At 41.8% G+C, this 26,035-nt stretch overlaps 1 protein-coding gene across 1 annotated transcript; it reads right to left on the bottom strand.

Annotated features, from left to right (window-relative positions):
* Nucleotides 1-160: 160 nt before the first annotated feature.
* LOC311228322 (alpha-1-antitrypsin homolog) lies at nt 161-24,866 on the bottom strand (the record flags this gene model as incomplete). Its single annotated transcript, XM_084314231.1, has 4 exons — nt 161-352; nt 4,137-4,281; nt 6,660-6,930; nt 24,197-24,866. The coding sequence occupies 4 exons, from the start codon at nt 24,864-24,866 to the stop codon at nt 161-163; spliced, it is 1,278 nt and encodes a 425-aa protein (XP_084170357.1).
* Between the last annotated feature and the right edge of the window lie 1,169 nt (nt 24,867-26,035).

The raw sequence follows: 26,035 nt of genomic DNA, 5'->3' as shown, positions 1-26,035 counted from the left end.
TGGTAGACTAGAAGTGAGAAAATAATGAATCTACTGCAGAGTCAGACATGTACACATTTAATGCTTCACAACAGTAAAGGGTAACAGTCTATGGCGTTGGTCACAGCAGGATCGTCATTGGTGACATTTGATGATGCTGAACGTATCATATCTCTCTTTGCTACTTGGCGGTGGGGTTGCTGATCTTGCCCATGAAGAGGATGCTCTTCGTGGACTCCTCCAGGATGAAGACCAGGAAGGGCCTGTCCATTGTCATGGAGGCGGGCATACTCATGGGCATGAGCTCAAGGATGGTGGCAGCCGCTGCCTCCGTTCCCGTCTCATCGACACTCAGCACGGCCTTGTGGGTCACCTGCGGGGGCACCGGGAAGAGGTTTTTCCCAATTGTTCAAAGCGTTTTGGTGGTTTGGAGCTGAAAACCAATATCAGTCGGTATAGCACACCATTGATATGGTATGTGCAGTTTGTTTTCATACAGCCTCATCTTGCCTTTTAAGTACTAATTCGGGCATATGATGTATAGGCTTACAGACCAGACTGGAACATAATGGATTACATGGATGACAGTAATCTGATTACAAAAATGTCTATCTAATCAGTTACAATTGCTATAAAAATACACTTAGTGATCAGATTACAGGTACTTTAGAGAAATAGGTAGCTTGTTGGATTACACAAATTTAAATAGGATAGTGAATTATGCTAATACAATTATTCAAATTACACCCTTACAAAAAAGTATCATAGTAGTTTGATGTTAATAGCAGTAAAACATTTAGCATGGTTCCAGTAAATATATAAATAATTGACCATGGTAATGCCATGGTTGCGACGAGCCGTCGCATGTCGCAACACACTTCACAGCCGTCTGTCGGCATCACGCTGTGTTATTGTCGTGCTTGGCTGAAAGCTAAAATATTAACACATCGGTTGAAAATGAAAATGGCCACCGTTTGATTGACACGCCTCTTGACCTATTACATGCTTCCAATCTCGGGTTATAAAACCAAACTGCTGTTGTGTGAGAAGGGAGTGAGAAGGGGTGGGGGTGGTGTATGTGACAAGAGATTAGTGGAGAGGGGGAGAGGGGACTGAGGTAGTGTTGACTCAGCTCACACATTTTTGGAAAAGCCTAAACATACCATTACATAAAGATGTGTAAAACACAATTATTTTGTGATATTGTTATAAACTTTGGACATGTTCTAGGTAAGACTTCAGGATATGGCTCCAGCAGTGTTTGCAGCTAATAACTATAGAGTAGATAGATCTGACTGCAGGCATCTGTTTGCAAAATAATTCAGACGAAAATGAAAAGAAAAATATTTCAGCGTGTTCAAACCTCTAACTCTATGACAATAGCACTCAAGAGTGATTCTTCCTGGCGGCTGGGTGGCGCAGCGGAGATTGCGCTCGTCACCAATGCAAGAGACTCCGGTCTCGAATCCGGGTGTCAGCATTGCCTCCGGCTTGGGCCAGCAGTCATACTAACTCATTGGCAGAGTTAGAGGGTGGAAGTCGATGGGTGGGGATTTGGACGTTGTGGACAGCGACTCCTACAGGTCGGTTGGGGGATGCCTGCACAGCAGAGACAGGAAGTAGCGGGGGTAGTGTGAGCCTCCCATGCGTTACACTTCGCCACTGAGAGTCCGTGCTGGCAGGTGAAAAGATGTGACAGGCTGCCTCCTCGTGTACCGGAGGGGACACGTGATGCAAGGCTTCTATCCTCCCTACAGCTGACCAGTGGGAGGCATAGTCGAGCAACGTTCAAGACAGAGGACGGGAGAATTGGAAACTCGAAATTGGGATGGGAGAAAAATAGAAAATAAGGAGAAAAAGTGGATAAAAAAAGAGTGATTCTTCCTGTTGTGGAAGAAAATTGTTTCCTTTCAAATGCATCTGCTAAAAATGGTTCCAGAATAGCTTCCAATTTACTTTCGGTACGCAATCGACAGGCGTTTTATGCTAAATTTGCAGGACTATTAATCCTTGAGAGTCCAAAGTCCTGTTTTCACCCGTCGGCGGAAAACAAAAGGATTTATAATTTCTCCCAAATTCTCAAAAAGTACCTCTTTTCAGAAATCGGTAAAAATAGAAAAATTTATTTTCGAGTGCTTTGAGATGGTATATATATGTCTCCATACTTGCTAAACTTAATACGACTTGTAAATATGTTTAATTCTTGCTAGATGGTATGATTGTAATTATCTCCGTTTGCCAGAGAACTACATTGCGTCAAGAAACGCACATACACGCACACGCACACACACACACAGAGCGGTGTGTGCGCTGTGAAAAGGTGTTAGACCCCGCAGAGATGAGATTCGCTACCCCCCATCCAAATTCTAAACAACAGATTGGCTTTTCATAATATGTATGAATTATTATCTCTTGCAATAATATCCACGGGACTCGACTTTTTGCAGTCGTTGTGTATGTGTGTCACCAACACACGGCAACTATCTCCTGTGTGTGGACCCGCAGACATTCTCTCACAGCTGATAGAGGGGGGAAAAAAGCAATAGCCTACATACTTTTCCGGACTGATCATCTGAGCTCCTCTCCAGTTGAACTGCTACTGTGTTTAAATCCAAAATATTGATAAATCCAAATGCCATTGTGTAACATGTCATCTGTCTTCACGTGCAGTTAAATCCTCTCTACAAGTGAAACTGAAACTTACCAAGCCTATAAGTTGTTAAAGGGGCAGTAGGCAATTAATTTACTCAGTGGATGCCTGAACACAGAAACACAGAACACGGCAAGCCTATAGAAAATTATTCTATTTAATAATAATAATTATAATAATTATTATAAATGTCTCTCTCTCTGTATCTCTCTCTCTTTCATTCTTTCTTTCTTTTTCAGGTAAACCTCTATATATCTAACGTGTGTACATGGCATCAAATCAAAGTGTGTGTCACTGTAGGCCGCCTGGCCCAGTCATTGGAATAACAAAGGAACAACAGACTAGAAACTGGGCCTTTGTTCCAGGTGTCAATTGGTCTAGTGACATTGATCACATTGCATTTTGGGAGGGAGTGTAGTTCTCTTATCAAATTGGTGAATTCACTGAATCCTTTCAAACCGCTGTGCTGCGACTTGGTAAGGATTTTACCAGAATGTTTCATAGGACATTGATTAAAATCGGCTCACATTTTACAATTGATGGCTTATTTTAAAGGTATGAACCTGTAGTTTCATATTATGTAAAAAAAAATAAAAAATAAAAATGAAAATTCTTAGGGAGGAGGAGCATAACCGGCTAGACTTCAGAGGGTTAGGTTATATACTCATTGATAAAAAGAAAATTCACTATGAAAAAAGTATGGGAATACCATGATACTTTTTCATAAAAATGGAATAAATAATCTGTTCAAATTCATATTTTATATATTTTTTTGGAAAAGTAATCCAAATGTAACAGAAGTAAATCAATTGCTTTACTAAATGATAGTACAGAAGCATGATGATCACAATCATCTATAATTATCTCCACCAGGCGGTAGCCCACAGTGGATGAAACTGGCCCCATAGGTTGACAGCAGGCCAGGGAAGTGCATGCATGCATGCATTTTTCACATCGTAAGTATTTTATTTAAATACATTTGACATTGTCCATTGAAATACACAATTTCGGGAAAAGTTACACCTTTTGAACAGAAGAGGGCAATACTACACTGTTCGCTGCTCAGAGCCTCAGGGAATCAGCTCTCTGTTTACAACATGGAAATTCCATAGTGAACCTATTGTCGTTGCTATACCTATGAATTAAAAACATTTATGCATGCATTAATATTTCCTATGCATCCTAACATGCTTGCTATACTTCCCATCACCCTTCCTATTACCGTCGGCGTCTAGCATTAGCATGGATAATTGGAAAGTGGTCTGTGTGTTTGTTAGCGTTAGTATGCAAATGCTAATTCTAATAAATATAAAGAGAGCAGTCAGTGTTTTCGGGTCCGTCTTTGTGTCCGGCCTGGTGGAAATGTGCGCTCTACTGAACGCACCTTTCTTGTTTTAGTCTGTAGTGGACCATATTTTCAAAGTAACCTTCCCAACACTGCCCACATAGTTCATAAGGCATATGGTTATGATACCAACAAAGACCTAATCAGTTTGTAGTGTCTTACCTTGGAGACCTTCAGCGGTACATCAGTGATGCCGGAGAAGTCAGCCGTGTCACCGAAGGCATTGGTGACACCCATCTCCGTCAGTGTGTCGCCCAGGGAGGCAGCGGCTGAGATGGAGAACTTGGGCAGGAACAGGTCCACCGAGCTGGGGGGGACACCACGACAAAATCCTAATTTGTTGATGTTTGGTGTGACTCAAAATTGGCCATAAGATTAGGGTGTGAAAGTGGAAGTAATTCCAGTATTAGGGTTAGGGTTAGTATCCTCAATTCTATTAACACTTTGCCTTGGTTATATTCACACAGGGTAAATTATCTTGCCATCTGCCTGTGCAAACAAAATCAACACCTGCAGTCCAACAATAATGCAACACTGAAAACTGTGCCCGTTGTACATGTTGAGTAAACTAAAAACTAAATTACAAACATCACAAAACAAACTGGTCAGACTACTGCTTGACCTTACTCCTAGAACCCACCTCACCCCTGCCCACTTTGACTACCTAGGATGGCTTAGAGTAGACGACAGAGTACAGCAACTTGCAATGGGCCTGGTCTACAAGATACTGTACACTACACCACTAAGATACCCATGTACATGTCGAAATACTTCCCAAAGGTCAGTGAATACCACGACCACAACACCAGAGGGAGTTCCACAAATCATGTTCAACCCAGATTCGGCTCAAACAAGGGACTAAACACGTTTCGCAATTATTAAAATGATAATACTTTTATTAATATTAATTAGGCTACTGCTGGCCATTCATCAAGCGAGACATTGCTGATTGTTTATGTATTTTATAAGACAAGACTACAGCAGCCGTGTATCTTGGATGTAATGATTGATTGATTGATTGATTGATTGATTGAAAAAAATTTACAGATTGCAGAATGGGTACAATACAGTACAGCTCAATAAACACAATTGTTAAAGGGATGCAGACCAGAGAAAGACTTTCGTCTTGTTTACATCAGGGTCCCCCATTTTCAATTCATCATAACATGACATACAGTACTGCTACATCTATACATTTATGACATACCAGATTTACAAATACAGTACTGTTTGTGATACAAAAAGAGTCTAAAAAAGAGAGTATATGATAACGTTAGCACACTGTCGATGGCTCATTGATTTAACTGTAGCTACTGTACAGTAGCAAGCCAAGTTACTATGGGGGACCCTGATGTAAACAAGACGAAAGTCTTTCTCTGGTCTGCATCCCCTTAACAATTGTGTATATTGAGCTGTACTGTATTGTACCCATTCTGCAATCTGTTAAATAAAGTTTTCATTCATTCGTTCATTCACTTACCGATCTTTGTGCACCTTCTTAGTTCAAGTGTCGAACGAAGTTGGACGTTGCATGATTGCATCTCCAACTGTGATCCTCGAACCGCACGTTTTGCATACTGCGATTCGTTTTGTTTATCACCGCATAGTTTTTATAACGAAACGCAACAATCTTGGGTAGCATTTTACATTTCGCCGTTCGGAATGAGTGAACTCAGCTCTAACATTACTTCCTGACTATGCATCGCTCGTGCTATCGCGCAACGTGATTGGTTGTTTCAAAGTGCCCTACTGTAAAATATGCCATACTTTGTTTACTTGTTTATTGCACAATGTCGCTCTATTGGTTGGATTCTTATTATATAATGAAGTGTGGATTCGCGCAAAATGAATTAATATATATACATTTACATACAGATCGTTATACAGTATACTGTGTAGGACGTTGTAGCGTCCGTCTAATGACTTTGCGCCTCCTGGCGGCATAAAATAGAACAGCAGCCTGGGTTCCTAATTCATTTCCGACGTGATATAACCGTGCTCACGTCGCGGCAAAGCGCCCAGGAAAACTAAACGCTTCATCTGTAGGTGGAGGTTTCTTATAAGCCTTTTGGGCTTTTCTGCCTCTTCCTGCACTGTATATATTTTGTACTTTACAGTTGTTGTTGTTGTTGTTGTTGTTGTTGTTGTTGTTGTTGTTGTTGTTGTTGTTGTTATTGTGTTGTTTTTATACTGTGCGAAAAAAGAAACTATACTCAGCATACCCACCCAAGTAGAAACAACCTATTTTTAGTTACATTTAAATTGAGTATTTTCAAGAAAATGTACATCGTTTTTATATTGGAGGTTGCTTGCCTTATCTTCATCATAGAGTTATTTGGTAGTTAATGACTATCGCACAGCCAGTACCATTGTACCAGTACAATTTACTTAATTTTTCTATTTATCTCATTTTTGTTTTATGCTTTGTTTGTGCTGCCTTTTCCTGTGATATACAGTGCAGCCTACTGTGTAAAGCTAATGGCTGTTTCCTTTTAAAGTGTGGACCCCAGGAAGACTAGGGGCCATCATCTGGAAGTTAATGGGGATCCAAGTAAAGAAAAAAGAATATCATCATACACGTTTTACCACCAAGGCCCTCCTTGTGGGTATTGACCCCTTAACCCCTGTAATGTCAGATCCACTTACTAAGACTTGAGACATGCAAAAAGCAGAACAATCTTCTACCTTCTGTAGGCAGAGTTGTGCCAGTGTTTGATGTAGTCTTTGTTGATGTAGCCCTCCACATCGCTCATCTTCCCCTCATGGGGCAGGACAATCATCATGGAGGTGTTGCCCTTGTAAGGCAGCAGGATGACGGTGGTGCTGTTGACATGGTCGTAATAGTAGTCGTAGCGGCCAAACCTCGCCATCATGTCCACCTTCACTGTGTTGGTAGCGTCCAAGTGGAAATCGGCTTTTTTAGTGTGGATTGCCTCGAAGGGCTTCTCCCACTTTCCTGCACAAGGTGGGTGAAGATATTTATCACAATACAGTATATATATATGCATTATAATATTTAAAGAATCTTTTAATGACTTTTCTGCTTCGTCAGATATTTACACAGGGGAGAGTAACAGGAAAGATGGGAGACTATGACATCTGATAAAGGTCATGATTTGCATTTCCAACTAACCTATATGCACCTTATACACCAGTATGGAGTGGATGTTTATGTTGCAAGTTAGTTGATTTTATTCATTGATTTCCTATACCTTGCACTTATAGGCGTGTATTGGATATAGCATGGCAAAAATGATTGTCACTCAAGCAAGATTTGTAATATAAAAAAAAACAGGGTGCCACACCACATATTTTAAAACCATACAATATAGCTGAATGAATGAATGAATGAATGAATGAATGAATGAATGAATGAATGAATGAATGAATGAATGAATGAATGAATGAATGAATGAATGAATGAATGAATGAATGAAAACGTTATTTAACAGATTGCAGAATGGGTACAATACAGTACGGCTCAATACATACAATTGTTAAGGGGATGCAGACCTGAGAAAGACGTTTGTCTTGTTTCCATCAGGGTCCCCCATTTTCAATTCATATAGACATTTATGACATACACAACATACATGACATTTATGGCATAGGGACATATAGGTATTTAGTACTGATACATTTGTGACATAAACGGTATTCAAATATACAGTACTGTTACCCCTAGATCCTGACAGAGTATATACATATGATGGGGAGGGGACTGTACATTAGGAGGGGGTGGGTGGGTGGGAGAGAAATATACATACGGCGGGGAGGGAATATATACATGCGGTGGGGAGGAGACTGTCTATTAGGAGGTGGTGGGGGTTTTGGGCATTTACGGTGGCCAGTTTCTAATTGCAGCCTCCCGTAGGTGCTCTTTAAGAGCGTTTTTGAATGTGGGCAGGGATTCACATTCCTTTACAGCTTTGGGTAGGGCGTTCCACATTGTTGTGGCATAATTGCTAAACGTGTTTAGTCCCTTGTTTGAGCCGAATCTGGGTTTAACATGATTTGTTGAGCTTCCTCTGGTGTAGTGGTTGTGGTATTCACTGACCTTTGGGAAGTATTTTGACATGTACATGGGCACCCCGGTCGTATAGTGTATCTTGTAGACCAGGCCCATTGCAAGTTGCTGTACTCTGTCGTCTACTCTAAGCCATCCTAGGTTGTCAAAGTGGGCAGGGGTGAGGTGGGTTCTGGGGTTCAGGTCAAGTAGTAGTCTGACCAGTTTGTTTTGTGATGTTTGTAATTTTGTTTTAAGCGCCTTTGAGGTGCTTTGGTACCATGAGGTGCATGCATAGTCATAGTACCCTTGAATGAGTGCTCCTGCCAGAGTCTTCAGGGTATTCTTGTTTACCAGAGAGGAGATCCGGTACAAGAATCTAGTTCGTTGGTTGACTTTTTTTATTACATTGGATGCCATTTTGTCACAGGAAAGATTTGCCTCTAGGATGGAACCCAGGTAGGTAATTTCGTCTTTCCTTGTGACAATATTGTCACCCACTGTAACTGAGAAGCCGTCGGTCTTGCTGAGTTTGTTATTTGAACCGAAGAGAATGGACTCTGTTTTGCCCATGTGTAATGATAGTTTGTTATCAGCGAGCCATATGCAGATTTTGCCTAGTTCCGAGCTGAGGGTTTTTTCAACCTGTAACTTGTTCTTGTCAGAGACCAGCAGGGCTGAGTCGTCCGCAAACAGGAACAAGTTGCAGTCACAGGCTGACGACATGTCATTTGCATAAATTAGGAAGAATAGCGGTCCTAGTATGCTTCCTTGTGGAACACCACAGCTCACTGTGAGGGGGGGGGGGGATAGAGTACCGTTTACCTCTACCATCTGTTCTCTCCCCTCCAGGTAGGATTGCATCCAGCTCACTGATAAGCTATCAAAACCAATTGCTTTTAGCTTGTCCATTAGAATGGAGTGATTGACAGTGTCGAAGGCCTTTTGTAGGTCCAGCATGACCATGCCGCAGTATTTGCCCACGTCCACCTCTTGTTTGATGTGGTCGTTCAAATAGAGGAGGCATGTGTCAGTGGAGTGGGACGTTCTGAAGCCAGATTGGAATTCGTAGATTAGATTTTTTTCCGCCAGGTACTTTTCGACCTGTTCGTAGACTATTTTCTCCATGACTTTCGAGATGGAGGTAAGAATAGAAACAGGGCAGTAGTTGCCTGGGTCTAATTTGCTGCCCTTTTTGTGCAGAGGGGTCACTCTCGCAATTTTGAAGTCCTTGGGGACGTGCCTGTTACGTATTACTTTCACATGGTGGAGGGATACTTACTGTCTGTGGTGCATATTCACATGGTGGTTAAGTGTGCTGTCACTAATTGGTGGTTTAATTGACACACTGTTTCTTCCTGTTTTTGCTTGTGTTAAAATGGCCGCTTTTTAATTGATCACAGGTGTGGTGATGAGGCACCACGCCCTACAAATGCAGAGTGCAGGCAGCAGTCAAGTCTCCCCCACTTCACAGGAGATGTCACAGCTCTCCAGCGTCTCACCTGCTCTCTTTGTTTTGTTGCACATTCGGCTTGTTCTTTCTTTTGCTATTAGTTTTGTTATTTAACTTTGGAGACTGGAACACCCAGCTCCCACTATTTCTGTCCATTTAGTTAGTAGTAAATAAATAGTTATTTTTGATACCCTTTTGTCCAGTGTCCTGTGTCCACCACGTCGCATTCAAGGCCTTGACGAGCCACATGTTAGGCTTGAATGTAACATGGGGGCTCTAGCCGGTCTACAAACAGGTAAGTATGCTCTTCATTTATAATTTGATTTGACTACTGGTATGCTTTAAAATATTTAGTTTAGTGGACACCACAGGTAGGTAATTTCATTGTTTTCTGGCTGTTGTTAGCCTCCTGTGTACCACGTACTCCTGGGGCGGTCAAAGAAGTGATTGGATATGATCTTTGGCTGGTAGCAGGTGTGGTTGAAGAAAGCTAGGTCTACAGTGCATTAGCTTTCAGTATAGGTAGGTTAGGGGGCCGGGAAATGTAATTAGTGTGTTAGGACCTGATGTAAGTGTTTTTTTTTGTTAGATTAGACATGTGGTGGGCCTAGCAGTCCTTCTTTTGACTGCAGTTTAGGTTAGAAGCTATTTGTGAGTCAAATCGGATTGTATGGAGCACCTGTTTGTATTAGAATTTGTTTGTTGAATTTGTTTGTTGAGTAACGCAAGGGGTTTTTGCCTCACTTGGTTTGTTACTGAAGAGCGTTTGTTCCAGCATGTTGGGATAAATGCCTACCACAGGGTTAGTCTTGTGGGTGGTTCGTCTCAGCAGAGGCCTGTAGCTAGTGTCCAGTAGCAGTGTCTGCTGTGATTCTCTAGTATAGGATCTGTGTGCATTATTGAGCTAGGCCTTTTTGATCCAGTATGTGTTATGCCGTGTGTCTTAAATACAGTGTGATTTGTTTTGCGTGCTAACATATAATGCCGTGTTTTGAACTACTGCTTGTGAGTTTCATTGCGTGCTGTGTTATGCCGTGTATCTTCAATCACTGTCATTTAATTACGTGCTACACCTTTTTGTGGATACAGGGAAATTGGAGTTTGGACCCCAGGTCGTTGGAACGGTGGGTGAGTTGCTTGTGTTTTGGATACTGAACAATATCCCTTGTTGTGGATTGATTGTAGTGTTGCCTTGTATTAGTAATTAATTAATTGGTTGATTAGTTACTTTATTAGTAATTAATATTGTTGTATTCGTTTGTTGTCGTTTACTGTGACTAATAGACAATGACGTTGGACATTGATGACTTTATTGCAGAGCCAACACTGGCTAAGGTAAAAAAATGTTCAAAGGATGAGTTACTACAGGTGGCAGCAAGGTTTTCAATAGACCTCGATGCAGGCCAGAAAAAGGAGAACTTGGTAGGTCAATTAATTGAGGAACTGAGTACACTAAAGGTTTTTGGTGTGGCTGCAGGTAGAACTCTGGAGGAGGAGGGAGAAGGCTTTGAGCTACCGCGTGGGCGAGATATGGAGCTTAGAACAGCGCGTGAGCTTGCAGCTGTTAACAAGGCAGACCGTGAGGACCTTGAAGCTAGTGAGATAAGGAGAGCTGCTGCAGCAGCTACAGCAGCAGCTACAGCAGCAGCTACAGCAGCGGCTACAGCAGCAGCTACAGCAGCTACAGCAGCTACAGCAGCTACAGAGCAGCTACAGCAGCTCTGTTTTATAGAGAGGTTTATTATGTGTGTGATGACTGGGGTGATGGCGGCTGCTGCGTCTCTGAGGAATTTGGAAGGGATGTTGTCATGGCCAGTGGCCTTGTTAGGTTGGAGGGCGTTCAATTCTTTGAGTACCTCATCGGTTGTTACCATTTCAAGTTTGAAGTCGTCTTTGTGGACCCCTAGGTTTTTGTAGTATGCTACTATGTGTTCTACCCCATAATGCCCTGAGTGGGAGGGTAGTTTGTTTACCAGTGTTGTGGCTATGTTTGTGAAGAAGATGTTTAAGTAATTGGCTACATCCAGCTTGTCTGTGATGAGTGTTGTCCGTCTTTATGTTTATGTTTGAGAATCTGGTTTTAAGTTTTTTACTGCAGCCTAGTTGATTATTGAGTAATTTCCAAAGTTCGCAGGGTTTGTTTTTGTTTTCCTCAGTTTTGTCGTTGATGAAATTACTTTTTGCAGTTCTGATCATGGTGTTTACGTCATTTCTTAGTCTGTTTCTTTGAATTTTTAGTTCAACCACGTGGGCTTGGAGTTCACTGTTTGAGCTTTTGGAAAGCTTTGTCTGACTTTTATGAAGTTCAGAGCATTTTTTGTCTCTGGTTTTCATAGCGGCCAGTATTTCAGTGTGCATCCATGGCTCAGCGCGATTTTTAACCCTGGTGGTTATTATGGGTGCCATGTTGTTGAGTATTGCTGTGAATTTGGTTTTGAATCCAAGCCATGTTTCTTCAACCTGTGTACCACTGAGTTCATCTGACCAGTCCAAGCTCCCCAGTTCTAGGTTAAAGGCCTCTCTAGAGTAAGTTTTGAGGTCTCTAGATGTGACTGTTTTGTGACAGCCGGCCTTCTGTTTTAGCTTTTTGCGGGTACAGAAAATCATATAATGATCACTTAACCCGCATGCTATCACCCCTTTATTGGAGATCATTGACTTGTCAGAGGTCAAAATGAGGTCAATGGTGGTTTGTGTCGAATCACATACCCTTGTGGGTTGGGTGATTAGCTGGCTGAAACCGTGCAGATCAGAAAATCTACTGAAGGCCTTGAAGACGGGTGCTGCTTTACGCAGCATATCCGTGTTCCAGTCCAACAATAATGCAACACTGAAAACTGTGCCCGTTGTACATGTTGAGTAAACTCATCATAACTTCTTCAAAAACGTACAAAAAAGGTTTGAAGGAACATCTGATTATTATATTGTAACAGTGTATTGTAACTTGTGTATTGTATTTTAACTTACACACACAGTTACTCTCACATACTCCAACAAGGTCCTTAAATTGATCTTGTTTTCCAACTTGCTATATGTAATATGATTATGTTTATTATCATAGGTGGAGGTTTCTTATAAGCCTTTTGGGCTTTTCTGCCTCTTCCTGCACTGTATATATTTTGTACTTTACAGTTGTTGTTATTGTGTTGTTTTTATACTGTGCGAAAAAAAGAAACTATACTCAGCATACCCACCCAAGTAGAAACAACCTATTTTTAGTTACATTTAAATTGAGTATTTTCAAGAAAATGTACATCGTTTTTATATTGGAGGTTGCTTGCCTTATCTTCATCATAGAGTTATTTGGTAGTTAATGACTATCGCACAGCTAGTACCATTGTACCAGTACAATTTACTTAATTTGTCTATTTATCAAATTTTTGTTTTATGCTTTGTTTGTGCTGCCTTTTCCTGTGATATACAGTGCAGCCTACTGTGTAAAGCTAATAGCTGTTTCCTTTTAAAGTGTGGACCCCAGGAAGACTAGGGGCCATCATCTGGAAGTTAATGGGGATCCAAGTAATGTTGCATGTAATTGCATGTATTAAAGGGGAAAAAAACATTCAACCTCAATAATTCACCTGTGTCTTGTGGATGTGTACTGTACATGCTTGTGTGTGTGCGGTGTGTGTACACGCCTGTATCTGTGAGGCCTGTCTACATGCCTACTGTATCTTTAATATGTATTTCCCATCAAGGGCTCATCTGTGTCTGTAAACACAGTGATCAGTGTGTTTAGATTTATCAACGTAGATGGTGAGGAGGAAAACAAAGTCATTGGGTCTCATTCACGAACAAATTTACGACAAAAAATGTCCTCTTAGGCAGATTTCTGCCCATTTAAGACATATTAGGGCTGGTAGCGCGAGTCCCCAAATGTTCCTGAGATCAGATTTGAGCGTGGCTGAGAGCAGATTTAAGAGTGCTGAGGAGCACTCTTATGATTGATTGACTAATTGAAAATTGTATTAACTTGACAGTCTGTGTTCTCATAGTGATTCCTTCATGTTAACGCTACAGGCCTCCTTGGAATTAATTACTTAATCATAATTAAAATAAATATGACAATATTTGTACGATAAGAAATTACGCATTTGATGTCGGAAAAATAAATAATATGGATTCATCTGATCACAGGGCAGCTGCTTAACCATATCTGAACCAGCTATTTTGGACAAATGTATAATTACTTTAATTACTCAGATATTCAAACACAATTATGCAATTATTGTGAAATGATTGAAAATAATAATTATTTAATGCCTTCTGTGGAATTTGTATTTCTTATTTGTTACACATCTGTTTTAATGATGAATTATATACATTTGAAAGAATGCAGGTCAACATGCAATGTATCCCATTGATTGGTATACAATGGGACAGACCTTTGTTTGATTGATTGATTGATTGATTGATTGATTGAAAACTTTATTAACAGATTGCAGAATGGGTACAGTACAGTACAGCTCAATTACATACAATTGTTAAGGGGATTCAGACCAGAGAAAGACTTTCATCTTGTTTATATCAGGGTCCCCCATTTTCAATTCATCATAACATATATGACACACACGACATACAGATAGACAGTACTGCTACATCTATACATTTATGACATACCAGATTTGCACATACAGTACTGTTTGTGATACAAAAAGAGTCCAGAAAAGAGAGTATATACATTTGACGTAGAAACTGTTGGAGGAGGTTGGGTAGGAGGGGTGGGTGGGGGACACTGTACAAGCAAAACTGTACATTGGAATATTGACAAAACCATGCTTGGTCATTTACTGTACATTGGAGGGGGTTGATATAGCTATAAACCTGCATTCCTTTGAATATATCATTAATCAATTAAACGTATATTGAAATACACTATATAGCCTATATACACCAACACTGAAATGACAGTGGATAAATAAATAAATAAGAACTAAAGCTAATCGCATGGAAATAGCAAGTCTTGTGTGCGCCAGTATGGCCTACGTGTCTAATGAACAGTATAGGCTTAATATATTCTAGTTACTTGTTTCATTAGGATTTAGTAGATACTATATATGCTCTGCCTCTGCCCTACGTACAGTATAAGTACAGACTGTACCTATACTGTACGTAGGGCAGAGCATATAGTATCTACTAAATCCTAATGCAACAAGTCATTAATGGAATAATAAACATATACTGCGTTCATTCATTACTCCGTAGGCATTAATGGAATAATAACCCTATACTGCGTTCATTCATTACGCCGTAGGCATTAATGGAATAATAAGCCTATACTGCGTTCATTCATTACGCCGTAGGCTACAGTATACTGCGCACGTGTGTGTGTGTGTGTGTGTGTGTGCGTGCGTGTGTGCGCGCGCTGCGGCAGTTGTACCACGAGCTGTACTATTATAGGATGACAATACATTAATCTAATCTCATTTCGATGGGTCGCGCAAGACTTGCGAGACACTTCCGCATCCATTTCCACACAGCTGCGTCATTACTTTGCCTTATAAGGGGCTCTGGAGGCATTGTTTTGTATGCAAATGACCTGAACGGGAACGCGCTTTTGAGTTTAAGACAGAATCACATTCGCCAAGCAGATATCAGATCATGTCACAGCTGTGACCGTTTCAGCCACTTAAGACATATTACCAGCACGTTCGGGACTCAGAGTGAACTTGTCATTGATTCTGTCTCAGTCGGTTCCAAGATAAGTCTTCCAAAATAACTCTTTGGAAAATTTTCGGGAATGAGACCTGGGCCCCGTTCCCCGTACCTGGATAACTGAGTTAGCCGGATAACTTTCGGTTAAGTCTGACTTAAGCCGGACTTTCCGGCTCCCCGTACCTGGATTGTCCAAATCACCATGACAACAGATCCAAAAGTTTGAGCCTGGTCGAAAGCAGGGTTTAAGTTCAAGTTAGCCGGATGAAGCACAGCCACGCCCCCGCAAAGAAAGTGACAGCGCGTTTCCTGAAATTATTCCCACAGTCTAGGATCTGCTTTATACCATTCTGAATTACGTTTTTGTGCTCCATTCTTCCAGAGGGGGCTTTTGAAATGTAAAATAGACCCAAAATGCTGATACTAAATTCACTTTGTCCTAAATAATGCACGTTATATATACCGTGGCGCTCGCTCGGTGCGATGTACACATTATGTGGTTATTCTAACAACGCGCAGCATTGCAAATGTGAATCCCGCGGGGATATTTTTAATGATTGAAACCTATCGCTCGTTTGGCTCTGATTCCTTTCATATTCTCCGCTGTGGATGTTTAATGGAGCGCCTGGATTGTGTTTCATTCAAGCATAAAATTGAAGTGTCTATGCGTGGATTGTGGATCTTGTCTCGTTCATTAATGTATAAACAATGAATTTATCCCATCTGGCACAGTGGCTCAGCGGTAGTGCTCAATCCTGGCAACCCAGCGACCGGTGTTCGAAACCCTGTGTTTCCAATATAATTTTTTGGAATATAATATTAATGATTATACGCCAAAGTAGCCTAGTTTCAAGTTAAAATATTATAAATCTACATGCATTGAGGATGTCATTCTTTATATAGCTCTCAACGTGCACCAAATTGAATTATTCCTACATCGCAAAAAGAAGGGGAAGACTAGGTTTCGAACCCCGGTCGTCTGCGTGAAAGTCAAAAGAAGAACCCGTTACACCACAGTGGAGATAAGAAAAAGATCGACTATACATCAATCAATGGGAAGAGAGCCGTATCGTTATTTTGTATAACAGTTTAACTAATTATTTTCGCTAGCAAGATCTCATTTGATTATTCAATCCAGCAGGCAAGTTTAAAGAAATATAATCTGATTGATTGAGGTAATGAGGGACTTAAAATTAGCCTATAGATAACGCATTTAACTTGTCGGCGAGGCGATTGAGCCGTACTGCAATATGTTACTAAAGTTTTAAATCAATTAATCAATCAATGCCGCTAGAGAATCAGGATCTCTGCTCTCGACACTTGCTGCCTTCTCGGCTGAGGCGGGCACGCGCACTTATCCTGGGTCTCAAGTCTGGCTTGAGTTAACGAGACTGAATCCACCTTCGAGGAACAGGAAAATCCCGGCTTCAAACATCGGGTTAACTGAATCTGGATAATGACATCTTGATCGACTTAGTTGAACCAGGTACGGGGAACGGGGCCCTGGCCAAGTCGCACATCTATGGATCGGGCCAAATCTCCCCTTTCTTTTTTTTTTTTATATCTTTCTTCCCCTCCTTTTTCCCGATTTTCTCTCCCCATCCCACCCTTCCTGGTTGTTGCGTACTTTCCCCTACTGTTGGTCCGGGAGACCGGAGACTGTCACATGCTTTCCTCCGACCCATGTGCAGCCTGGGGCAGGCCAACCTGGCCGCGCAGGCTCTCACCGGGGAGAGTGTAGCGTGTGGGAGGCCACACTATCTCTCCTCAGTTCCAGCCCTCGCTGAGCAGGCGCCCCGACCGAACTGTAGGGGTCGCTGTTCACAACGCCCAGGACCCACCCTTCAGCTTTCCCACCCTCTGATACGGCCAATTGTATCAGTGTGAGGGGCCAGCCAAGCTGATAGCAACGCCGGGAGCTGGATTCGAACAGGCGAATCCTAGTGTCTCCCGGTGTTGGTGACGGACGTGATCTCCGTGCGCCACCTGCCCCCCCCTAAATCTCCCCTTTCTAATGGCAGAGTTCAATCTGGATTTAGTATCATCAGGCATGCAGCAAAAACCGTGAATGAAATCTACTGTAAGTACAGTTACTTTTTTATAATGTACATTTCTCCGCCATTTTTCATCAGATTACATCGCCGTTTTTTGCTAGACGTTCACAGAAAGGTAGAGAAACTAACTGCGTTCGGTTTTATGGCAATAACGTTCAGGTTTGTGGAAGATAATCCTGAAAAATAAGATAAATAAAAGAATTGAGCTGGGTAGTGTAGTTTTTCGAAATTCCAAAGCCCATCGAAAGCCCTGGGTCTCCTCTCCTCATAGGACTACAAAATAAATGGTGGCGCACATTTCCTAGCGTCAATATTCGCCTTTTTCCGACTATAATTCTATAACTCATATTTCACTATAACACTTAAAACCATTGGTAAACAAACGTATTGCTGAAAATACACACTTTGACTGCTGTTTTGACAGGGTTAGGGTCTTTACTCTTGGCTACATTAGAAGAAAAAAAAACACAACATTAATTCATACATTCTGTAGAGATGTATTTATGGCGTGATGTCATTTACGGTCCACCACCGGACCGCTCGGGCTTAACACTTTCGGGGCCATTCACATATACGTTATTGGGCGCCAGCAGTTAACATATCGTTTTCCCTTCTTTTTTTTTTATATATCCTATTCAATGTCAGGGACCTGTATGTTGCCGTTAAAAGGCATACTGGGACTCAGAAGGTGCAGTACCGGCCAGATCCTGCTAGTAGGCAGTATCGAGAGTGCAGTAAACCTTGTTCCAGACCGGACCCGTGCTACCTTTAAACCGCTCCGGGTGCTCTTTTCTAGTAATGGGAAACCTAGGGCTTCACTCGATCGCATTCGTTTTCGGGACCCCCGATCCATATGTTGTGGTGGGTTATGTGGTGGACCAGATGGGCATAGGATGGAACAGATGGCGATCAAATAATTGGAATATTCTTTTTGGAATACCACAACCACAGGTAAGGACAATCTGACGTCAATTTCAGCTTGATCGTGCATGGTTTTCATACCCATCCCCCTGATCATTTGATTTGAAAATAATAGCGTGTCCAGGGACAAAACGCCAATGGTTTTAGTAGAATTCATGTTGCGCCCTATAGCCAGCCTCCCAGGAATTAGCCCGGATCATTCAGAAATTATACTCATATTCACCACGGGATAACACATAAACGTATTCATGAAAAAATGTAAAAAAATTTGCATCATGAACGGAAGATAGTTACTGTATTGTATCCATAGCTATAATATAAAATATAGATGTAGCTCTACAAACAACGTGATGCACAGTGAAACTATGTAATGAAAACCTGGCCCCGAATGTGTTAAGAGGTTAATTAATGTTGCATTTCTTTTTCAAATGTAGCCAAGAGTAAAGACCCTAACCCTATCAAAAAAGCAGCCAAGGTGTATATTTTCAGCACTACCACACTAAACAGTTTGTTTACCAATGATTTTAAGGGTGCTTTCACACTAGAGCTGTTTGGTCCGGACTATCGGACCAGAGTTTGTTTTCTCGGATAGTCCGCTTTTTTTTGGGTGGTGTGAATGCTCAGTCGAACTCTGGTGCGGACCAAACACGCAAACTCTGGTCCGCCTGAAAACGTAGGTCTCGGTTCGCTTCATCGGACCAAACACGGACCAAATATAGGAAGTGAGTCACATTCTCACGAGCAGAGCGCTAAATTACTACCTAACCAATCAGATCTGCGATATGAGGTCGTTTCACAAGCAGAGCAATGTGTGTGGACAAGAGGCGGGTTGCTACGTTTACTGTAGGGAGGGGCTTTTAGACCCATGTTTTTTTTTTGCTTCGAAAAGAGGGACATCCTCTCAATATGCGGGACGCGGGACATTCGGTCAAATGGTGGGACAGTACAACCAAAAGCGGGACACCTGGTCACCCTACCACCGACTGAAAATTGTGACTCCTCCGCTGATCTGGAGTCACCAGACACACGCTCGCAGTCACACACACACATTTCCACTCTCTATTGTGTCCAATAGACGAGCGCCCTTTTCGACCGCGTGACATTGTTCAGAAAGTTTGGTGCACTTGACAAATTGCAATGTGAATGCAGACGAACCAAATGAAGAATGCAACCAGGGTTTCCCATTAATTACCTAGACTGTGGCGGCCCTATTTTTTTTAAATATAAAGTTTGCCAATAGGGATGTATCAGTAGTATTGGCAGTGGTAGTAGTCGTAATAGTAATCCACTATATATATTTTTTTCTAAAAAATAAACCAGTTCAACACAGGTAACCACTTTTGCTTCATTTCTTTGATGGCTCAAATGTATGCTCTAGTCCAGTGGTTCCCAAACCTCTCCTCGAGACACCCCAGCCGTTCCATGTGTTTGTTAAATTCCACCACCAGCACACCTGATTCAACTAATAAAGGGCTAGTTAAATTGAATCGGGTGTGCTGGTGGTGGAATTTAACAAATACATTGAACGGCTGGGGTGCTTCGAGGAGAGGATTGGGAAGCACGAGTCTAGTCGATTTCATCATAGATCTAGCCCAGGAGTGGCCAACCCGCGGCTCACGAGCCGCATGCGGCTCTTTGCCCGTCAATGTGCGGCTCTTCCATCCATAAAAAAATATATAAATTATTATAATAAAACATTTTGTACTTTTTTTTTTTTTATGTTACTCATTCCATAAGGACGTAGAATAAACATTTTAAAAAAAAATTGCCCATTTGCATGTTCTTGGTATCTGAATCTAGGGACATATATGGATCAGTGTCAGAAATACTGTGTCTGTTACTAGGCTTGAGTAAATTGTAATGAACCAAAGGAGAATATCAATTATATAAAAAAAAAAAAAAAAAATTATCTTTGACTGTGAATAACACCATGCTAAAATTGACCAGACCTGAAAAATCTAAGCAAATGAATAAAGGGAAGATGATTAAACAGAAGGTTTTGTAGATACAGTACTGAATTCTGCCATCTTTTTTATAATGTAAATTTCTCCACCATTTTTCATCGTATTGCAACACCGTTTTTTGCAAGACGTTCACAGAAAGGTAGAGAAACTAACTGCGTTCTGTTTTATGGCAATAACGTTCAGGTTTGTGGGAGATAATCCCAAAAAATAAGAGAAATAAAAAAGTAAATCCAGAAGTCAGATGATTGACAGGGGCTGCTGGTGTGAGCTGGGTAGGGTAGTTTTTCAAAATTCGAAAGCCCTGAGTCTCTTCCTTCAAAAGACTACACTCACTTTTGGCTGCTCCACTTCCTCCTGTCAATATGCGCCGGTTTCCGACTCAATGCCCTGAGATTTCTATAATCTTATATTTCACTAATAACAGTTAAAATAATTGGTAAACAAACGTAATGCTGAAAATATACACTTTTACTGTATATCTCGGGCTTAAGAGGTTAACCCTGTGAGGCCCAAATTAAAAAGACATTAACAACTTCAGAGGCCAGAGGGTGGGACATATAAACACATTTACTATCAAATATCATTGTGAGGCTGAACAAGAGGACCAATTGACTATACATGTGCTTAAAAATCTTTTAATAAACATTCTTTTTTTTAAATGGCTAAAAGTGATTTTGCTCTCAAAGTGCACCAGATTGATGCATTTAACTTTAAAATGTACACACACAAAAAAGTTCCGGGGGGTCATGCCCCCGGGCCCCCCTAGAGGGTCGGAGGTTCACCCCCCATAGTCTCTGAAAATCCTGTGGGAAACACTGCAACAATGTTGCAACTTCACCCCCCGAACCGCACCGAGTCCACACCGAGTCCACCAAAACTATATGTGAAAGCGCCCTAAGTGTTATTAGCGAAATATGAGTTTATAGAATTCTCTGTGCATTCATCTCGATCTCGTTTTTAGTTTCCTTTTCCTTTTTTTCGATTTTCTCATACTAAGCACTTGTGCAGGCCTTGTGAGTGTGGATTGGCCCTGCAATGACGATTGAATCCCGCCATGTGGCAGTATCACCTACCTTATGAACATGCATGGGCCAGCTTAGTGTGGGTGGCCCCACAGCCCCCAAACAACTAGGGACTCTACTAGTAGGTTGTGAGCAGCAGTGAGCAGGACACGTTCGACAATGGCGATCGCCTAGAGCGAACTATTGGATATTATGAAAAAGACTAAATGGATTATGGATGATGATTATGGACGATAAGGTGCGTTTCCACCAGACTATGTTGGACTCAGCATTTCTGGTAAATCATAAAAATACTATAGTCAAACCGGCCGATGAGGAAACCTATTCGGCTCCGTCGATAGTCTGGCCCGAGCAGACTATAGTATAGACGAAGAAGACAACAGATGAGGGCCACCTAATGTTATATGTATTGATCCTGTTCTGATTCAAGACACTTGGACTCGAAGTGAGAGTGGAGTTCCTTCTAACAAAGGTAATGTCTATTTTACGTCTACTTTACCGAACCCCATCCTAAAACATGCTTTTGTAATGATCACAGTGTCGGAAAATGACCCCCCCCCCCGATGCCTTTGTGAAGAAACATATGGTAGTGTAGTTTTTTTCAGGCTATGGACCCAGTGTTACTCTATTTCATTAGCACTAAAAGTGATCTTTCTTTATTGTATCAGAAACTTCAGAATGTTATCTTTCAAAAGAGACCAGCGTCATGCATGTGCTATAAGTATAAAGTATAATATTTTGGTTTGCAAAAAACGTATGCAGTCCTCAAAAACTCAAACTAAAATGACCACTTTTGAGGGTGATTGACACATACAGCTAAAAATACAGGTTATAAGCTTAATTTTGATGTGTAGTTTGCAGGGTTTTAAATGAATCCACCTGCCACATGACCAGTGATGCCAGTAACTAGTTACTCTAATCTGATTACTTTTTTCAGTAAATAGTCATCTAACTTGTTACTTTTTACAAGCCAGTAATCTGATTACAGTTACTTTTCCAAGTGGCTGTGTGTTACTATTTAGTTACTATCGCATAATGCTGATGATAAGAGAGCCAGGGGTACAGTCAGCTAGACCGGAGATGGGACGTGCGCTCGCGCACACATGCACACAGCCACACACACATGTTTACGTTTATAGCTGATTTTAGAATGGCTTCAGCATGAAGTTAAATCAACTATCCAGTTCGTTTTATAGTGTAATTTGGCTACTTGAGAGAGAGTAGGAGAGTGAGAGTGAGAGTGAGAGAGATTCATGTTACGCGCGACTTGCGGAGTACGCACTGAGTCCGTTGTCTCAGAATGGATTTGGTAGAGAGAGAGAGAGAGAGAGAGAGAGAGAGACTGGATAACGTTATCACTTAGAAGAAGCAAAAAAGTCCCCTGAAGACTCCGATTGAGTTCATTCAAATGCTCAAAAATATCTGCCATGCAGGGGCGTAGCTGGGGGGGGGGTAGCTTAGGATGATTCCAAGGGCCCAGCACTGAGGGGGGGCCCAAAAAAAAAAAAAAACATTTTTTTTTTTTTTACTAGACATCACTCAGGTGTATTGATGCTCTCATTGATACTATGTTTGTTTCTGAAGTGTGTGTGTGTGTGTGTGTGTGTGTGTGTGTGTGTGTGTGTGTGTGTGTGTGTGTGTGTGTGTGTGTGTGTGTGTGTGTGTGTGTGTGTGTGTGTGAGATATATAGAGAGAGAGGGGGGGCTTTGGTAGACTATTGCATTGGTCCATTCATTGAAGATGAACGCAATGCGACATCCTTTACTAGGCTCACCCACCAACAGTGCAGGTGCTGAACTGCTGATCCGAATGTATAGGTAAAAACCATATTATGCGTTTTTTTTCATCAATAAAGAAATGGCCAAAAAAAATTATCTTGCGCGCTTACGCGCGCTCGCATACACTGGGGGCCTACAAATACATTCTTTCATGGGGCCCAGAATCTGGAGCTACACCCCTGCTGCCATGTATGCCAATTTGGCAAGCCACTGAGCATCACAGAAACAATGTGAAAGATCACAGTTTGAGTCAAGTAAAAACATCATCACGCAACTCGTAGAGCCGTGCAAGCAACTTTCCTCGCGATAGCCAGCGGACCTCGGTGTGGAGAAGTAATTGCCGGTGATCACTGCCCATCTCATCGCATAAAGCTGCAAACAACCGTGAATTCAATGGACGGGCCTTGATAAAATTGACAGTTCTTACCGCTTTGTCCAAAACCTTTTTTGAGATCAGCACGCATTTTTTTGGCAGCTAGGGCCTCCCTGTGGACGCAGCAGTGAATATATTTTGCTTGCTGAGCCACTGCTTTTACACTGGTAAGTGCAGAGCAGAGGAGCAGGTGCGTCAGTAAAACTGTCATCACGCACAAGCGCCACTATTTACCCATAATGATAAGCCTAATTTGAGAGAATAACAAATTAACTAACTAAGTTACTTTGATAATCAAGTAATCAGTAAAGTAACTAGATTACTTTTTAAAGGAGTAATCAGTAATCAGATTATTTTTACAAGTAATCTGTGGCATCACTGCACATGACACAGGGCTTTCGTCTGCCTAACCAATGCCGGTGTCTCATACCCGTTGCAGGGCAGAGCTCCACAAAATCTAGTGAATAACTTTTCAATAATGTGTTCTAAATTAAACAACTTTAGACTGGGGGTTTTTAAAGAGGAAATTAACACATCTATTTGTTTGTATATGATGCAGGGGTTTGAAAGAAATGCAGCTGCCACACAGACACCAGGCTTTTATGATTCATATCATATGAATGATAATGCAGCGGGATTGGGCATAGCATAGATGAAGAGAGGTAGCTGCAGAGGCAATGGAGTGCATAACATAAAGAAAAAAATATCTGTGTCCATTTCATTATCCATGCTTTCCCAAATTCATATTCAAACTACTTTTAATGGTCTAGGACGGTTAACCACTCCGCTATGCTTAAGTGTGTAATAGTGTGATAGTGAAATAGTTTGTAATAGTGTTTAATAGTGTAAGAGTGTAATAGGAATAATGCGGTGAGGTCAGCTTTCATTTGTCTACGTTTGCCCCAACTCCTACACTTAACCCTTGCCTAACATGGAGATTTGTGCTCTACTGAGCGCACCTTTCTAGTCACATCTATGTTAGCAAGGTGGACTTACCTTTGAAGTAGACGTAGTTTAGCAGCACCATTGCCGTGTCGGCGTCCAGGTCACTCACCAGATCCGTGACCTGGTCGTGAGTCTTCGCGGCGATGAAGCGGTTGATCTCGGCCACCGCCTCTGCAGTTTTGAAGTAGTCCACGTTGAAGGCCTCTCCCCCGTAGTAGTGCTTGGCGTCCACCAGGAACTTCGCCACGGTCTGTAAGCCAGTGCGGATGGCCACGGCGTTGCCCAGATCCAGCTGCTGAGTCGCCTGGCTGTGGCCCAGCATGTGGATGAGGTGCTCGTAGCCGCTGTTGACCTGCTCCTGGGTCAGGCCGCTGTAGCCCAGGGCGGTGAACAGCTGGCTGTGGGTTTCCCCCTTAGCTCCCGTGGAAAGCATTGACAGAGCGGCGGCAATGCCCACCGGAGAGTAGAAGATGTTCTTGCCCGCAGCGTCGGGCTTGGAGCTCAGGCTCTTGTACAGGGCAAATGCAAAGTCAGCATTGTGGGGGGACAGCATGTGGCAGGTGTCCTCTCCCGCATGGCTGTGAGTGTGGGCCTCCGTGGGGGTGTGATGGAGGTGGTGGAAGTGCTCCGGCCTGTGACCTTGGTGGTCTCCCTCGTGGGGGGCCGCCCCGGCTACGGCCAGGAGCAGGACCACAATCGCACAATAACAAGAACTCCGCATCTTTACCTCCTGTCCGGATGAAAGGAGAAACGTGAGATGACATGGCTTTTAATTAATTTGAGAATGTGAACAAGTTTCCCAAAGCTAGGGGAAGAGAGCCAAGCTTTTCTTGACGATGTCATGAAGAGATAAATGGGCCTGCTTCATTAAGTTTGAATGGGAAACTGATTTGTGGACACAGAGACAGCACCCAAGGTGATTTTATGAAGATATGGATGCATTATCTACATTTAATTGGATGCAAAACCTCAAAGAAAGTAACATAAATCCAGCTCCAGGTGTTGTCTCTTGAGGTAATCACAGATTAGAGCCATTTGGGAGAGTTGTTCATATTCATAAACATTGATTGAGCTGTCTAAAATCATAGTAATAGTATATCACTGCTGTCAGGTAAAAACCTTGCTTCTCTAAAAAGGTAAACCTTTCAGGAATTAGTGTATTTTTGAAGTGTTTGAATGGGTTTTATGGTACTTAGTGGGGTCATTAATTAAGCATTACATCACGCGCAGGAGTGGTTTGTGACCAATAAACCATGCCTAGGGGTGGTCGTTAGGCCCGAGGCGCAGCCGAGGGTCGTTAGACCCCCCTAGGCATGGTTTATTGGTCACAAATCACGACTACAAGTGGTGTAAAGCTTTTATACAACTGCCAGATTCATCCAACCTTATTTCTATACAATAAACACACATTAATCGAAGATTTATTGAAAAAACCATCCGCCAGAAAAAGTAGTTCCCACAACTACAAAAAAGACAAGTTGCCTCCATGTGGAAGCAGCTTGAAGTGCATCCAACCAAACTAACACATCCAACTGTGTATTATTGGAATGATTGAGAGAAGTTGCCTCATGTGGAAGCAGCTTGAAGTGCATCCAACCAACTAACACATCCAACTGTGTATTATTGGAATGATTGATTGAAAATGTTATTACCAGATGCAGAATGGGTACAATACAGTACGGCTCAATACACACAATTGTTAAGGGAATGCAGACCTACTTTCCATAGAACTTCATTCTTAGATGCTTCTATATAAAGTAGGTAAAACAAATTAAAACGTTTTCTTTGCCCTATAGGAAAAAAACGTTTTCTTCGCCCTATTTTTTTATGTATTTCTTTTAGCCTAAACTTAACCAGTTGGAAACCAGGGGTACAGTAATAAAATTAGCA

This window comes from Notolepis coatsorum (genome assembly GCF_963971535.1).
Source record: "Notolepis coatsorum genome assembly, chromosome: 5".
Taxonomy (NCBI): domain Eukaryota; kingdom Metazoa; phylum Chordata; class Actinopteri; order Aulopiformes; family Paralepididae; genus Notolepis; species Notolepis coatsorum.
The sequence above is the reverse complement of the archived record's forward strand: the minus strand, read 5'-3'. Positions and strand labels throughout refer to the sequence as shown.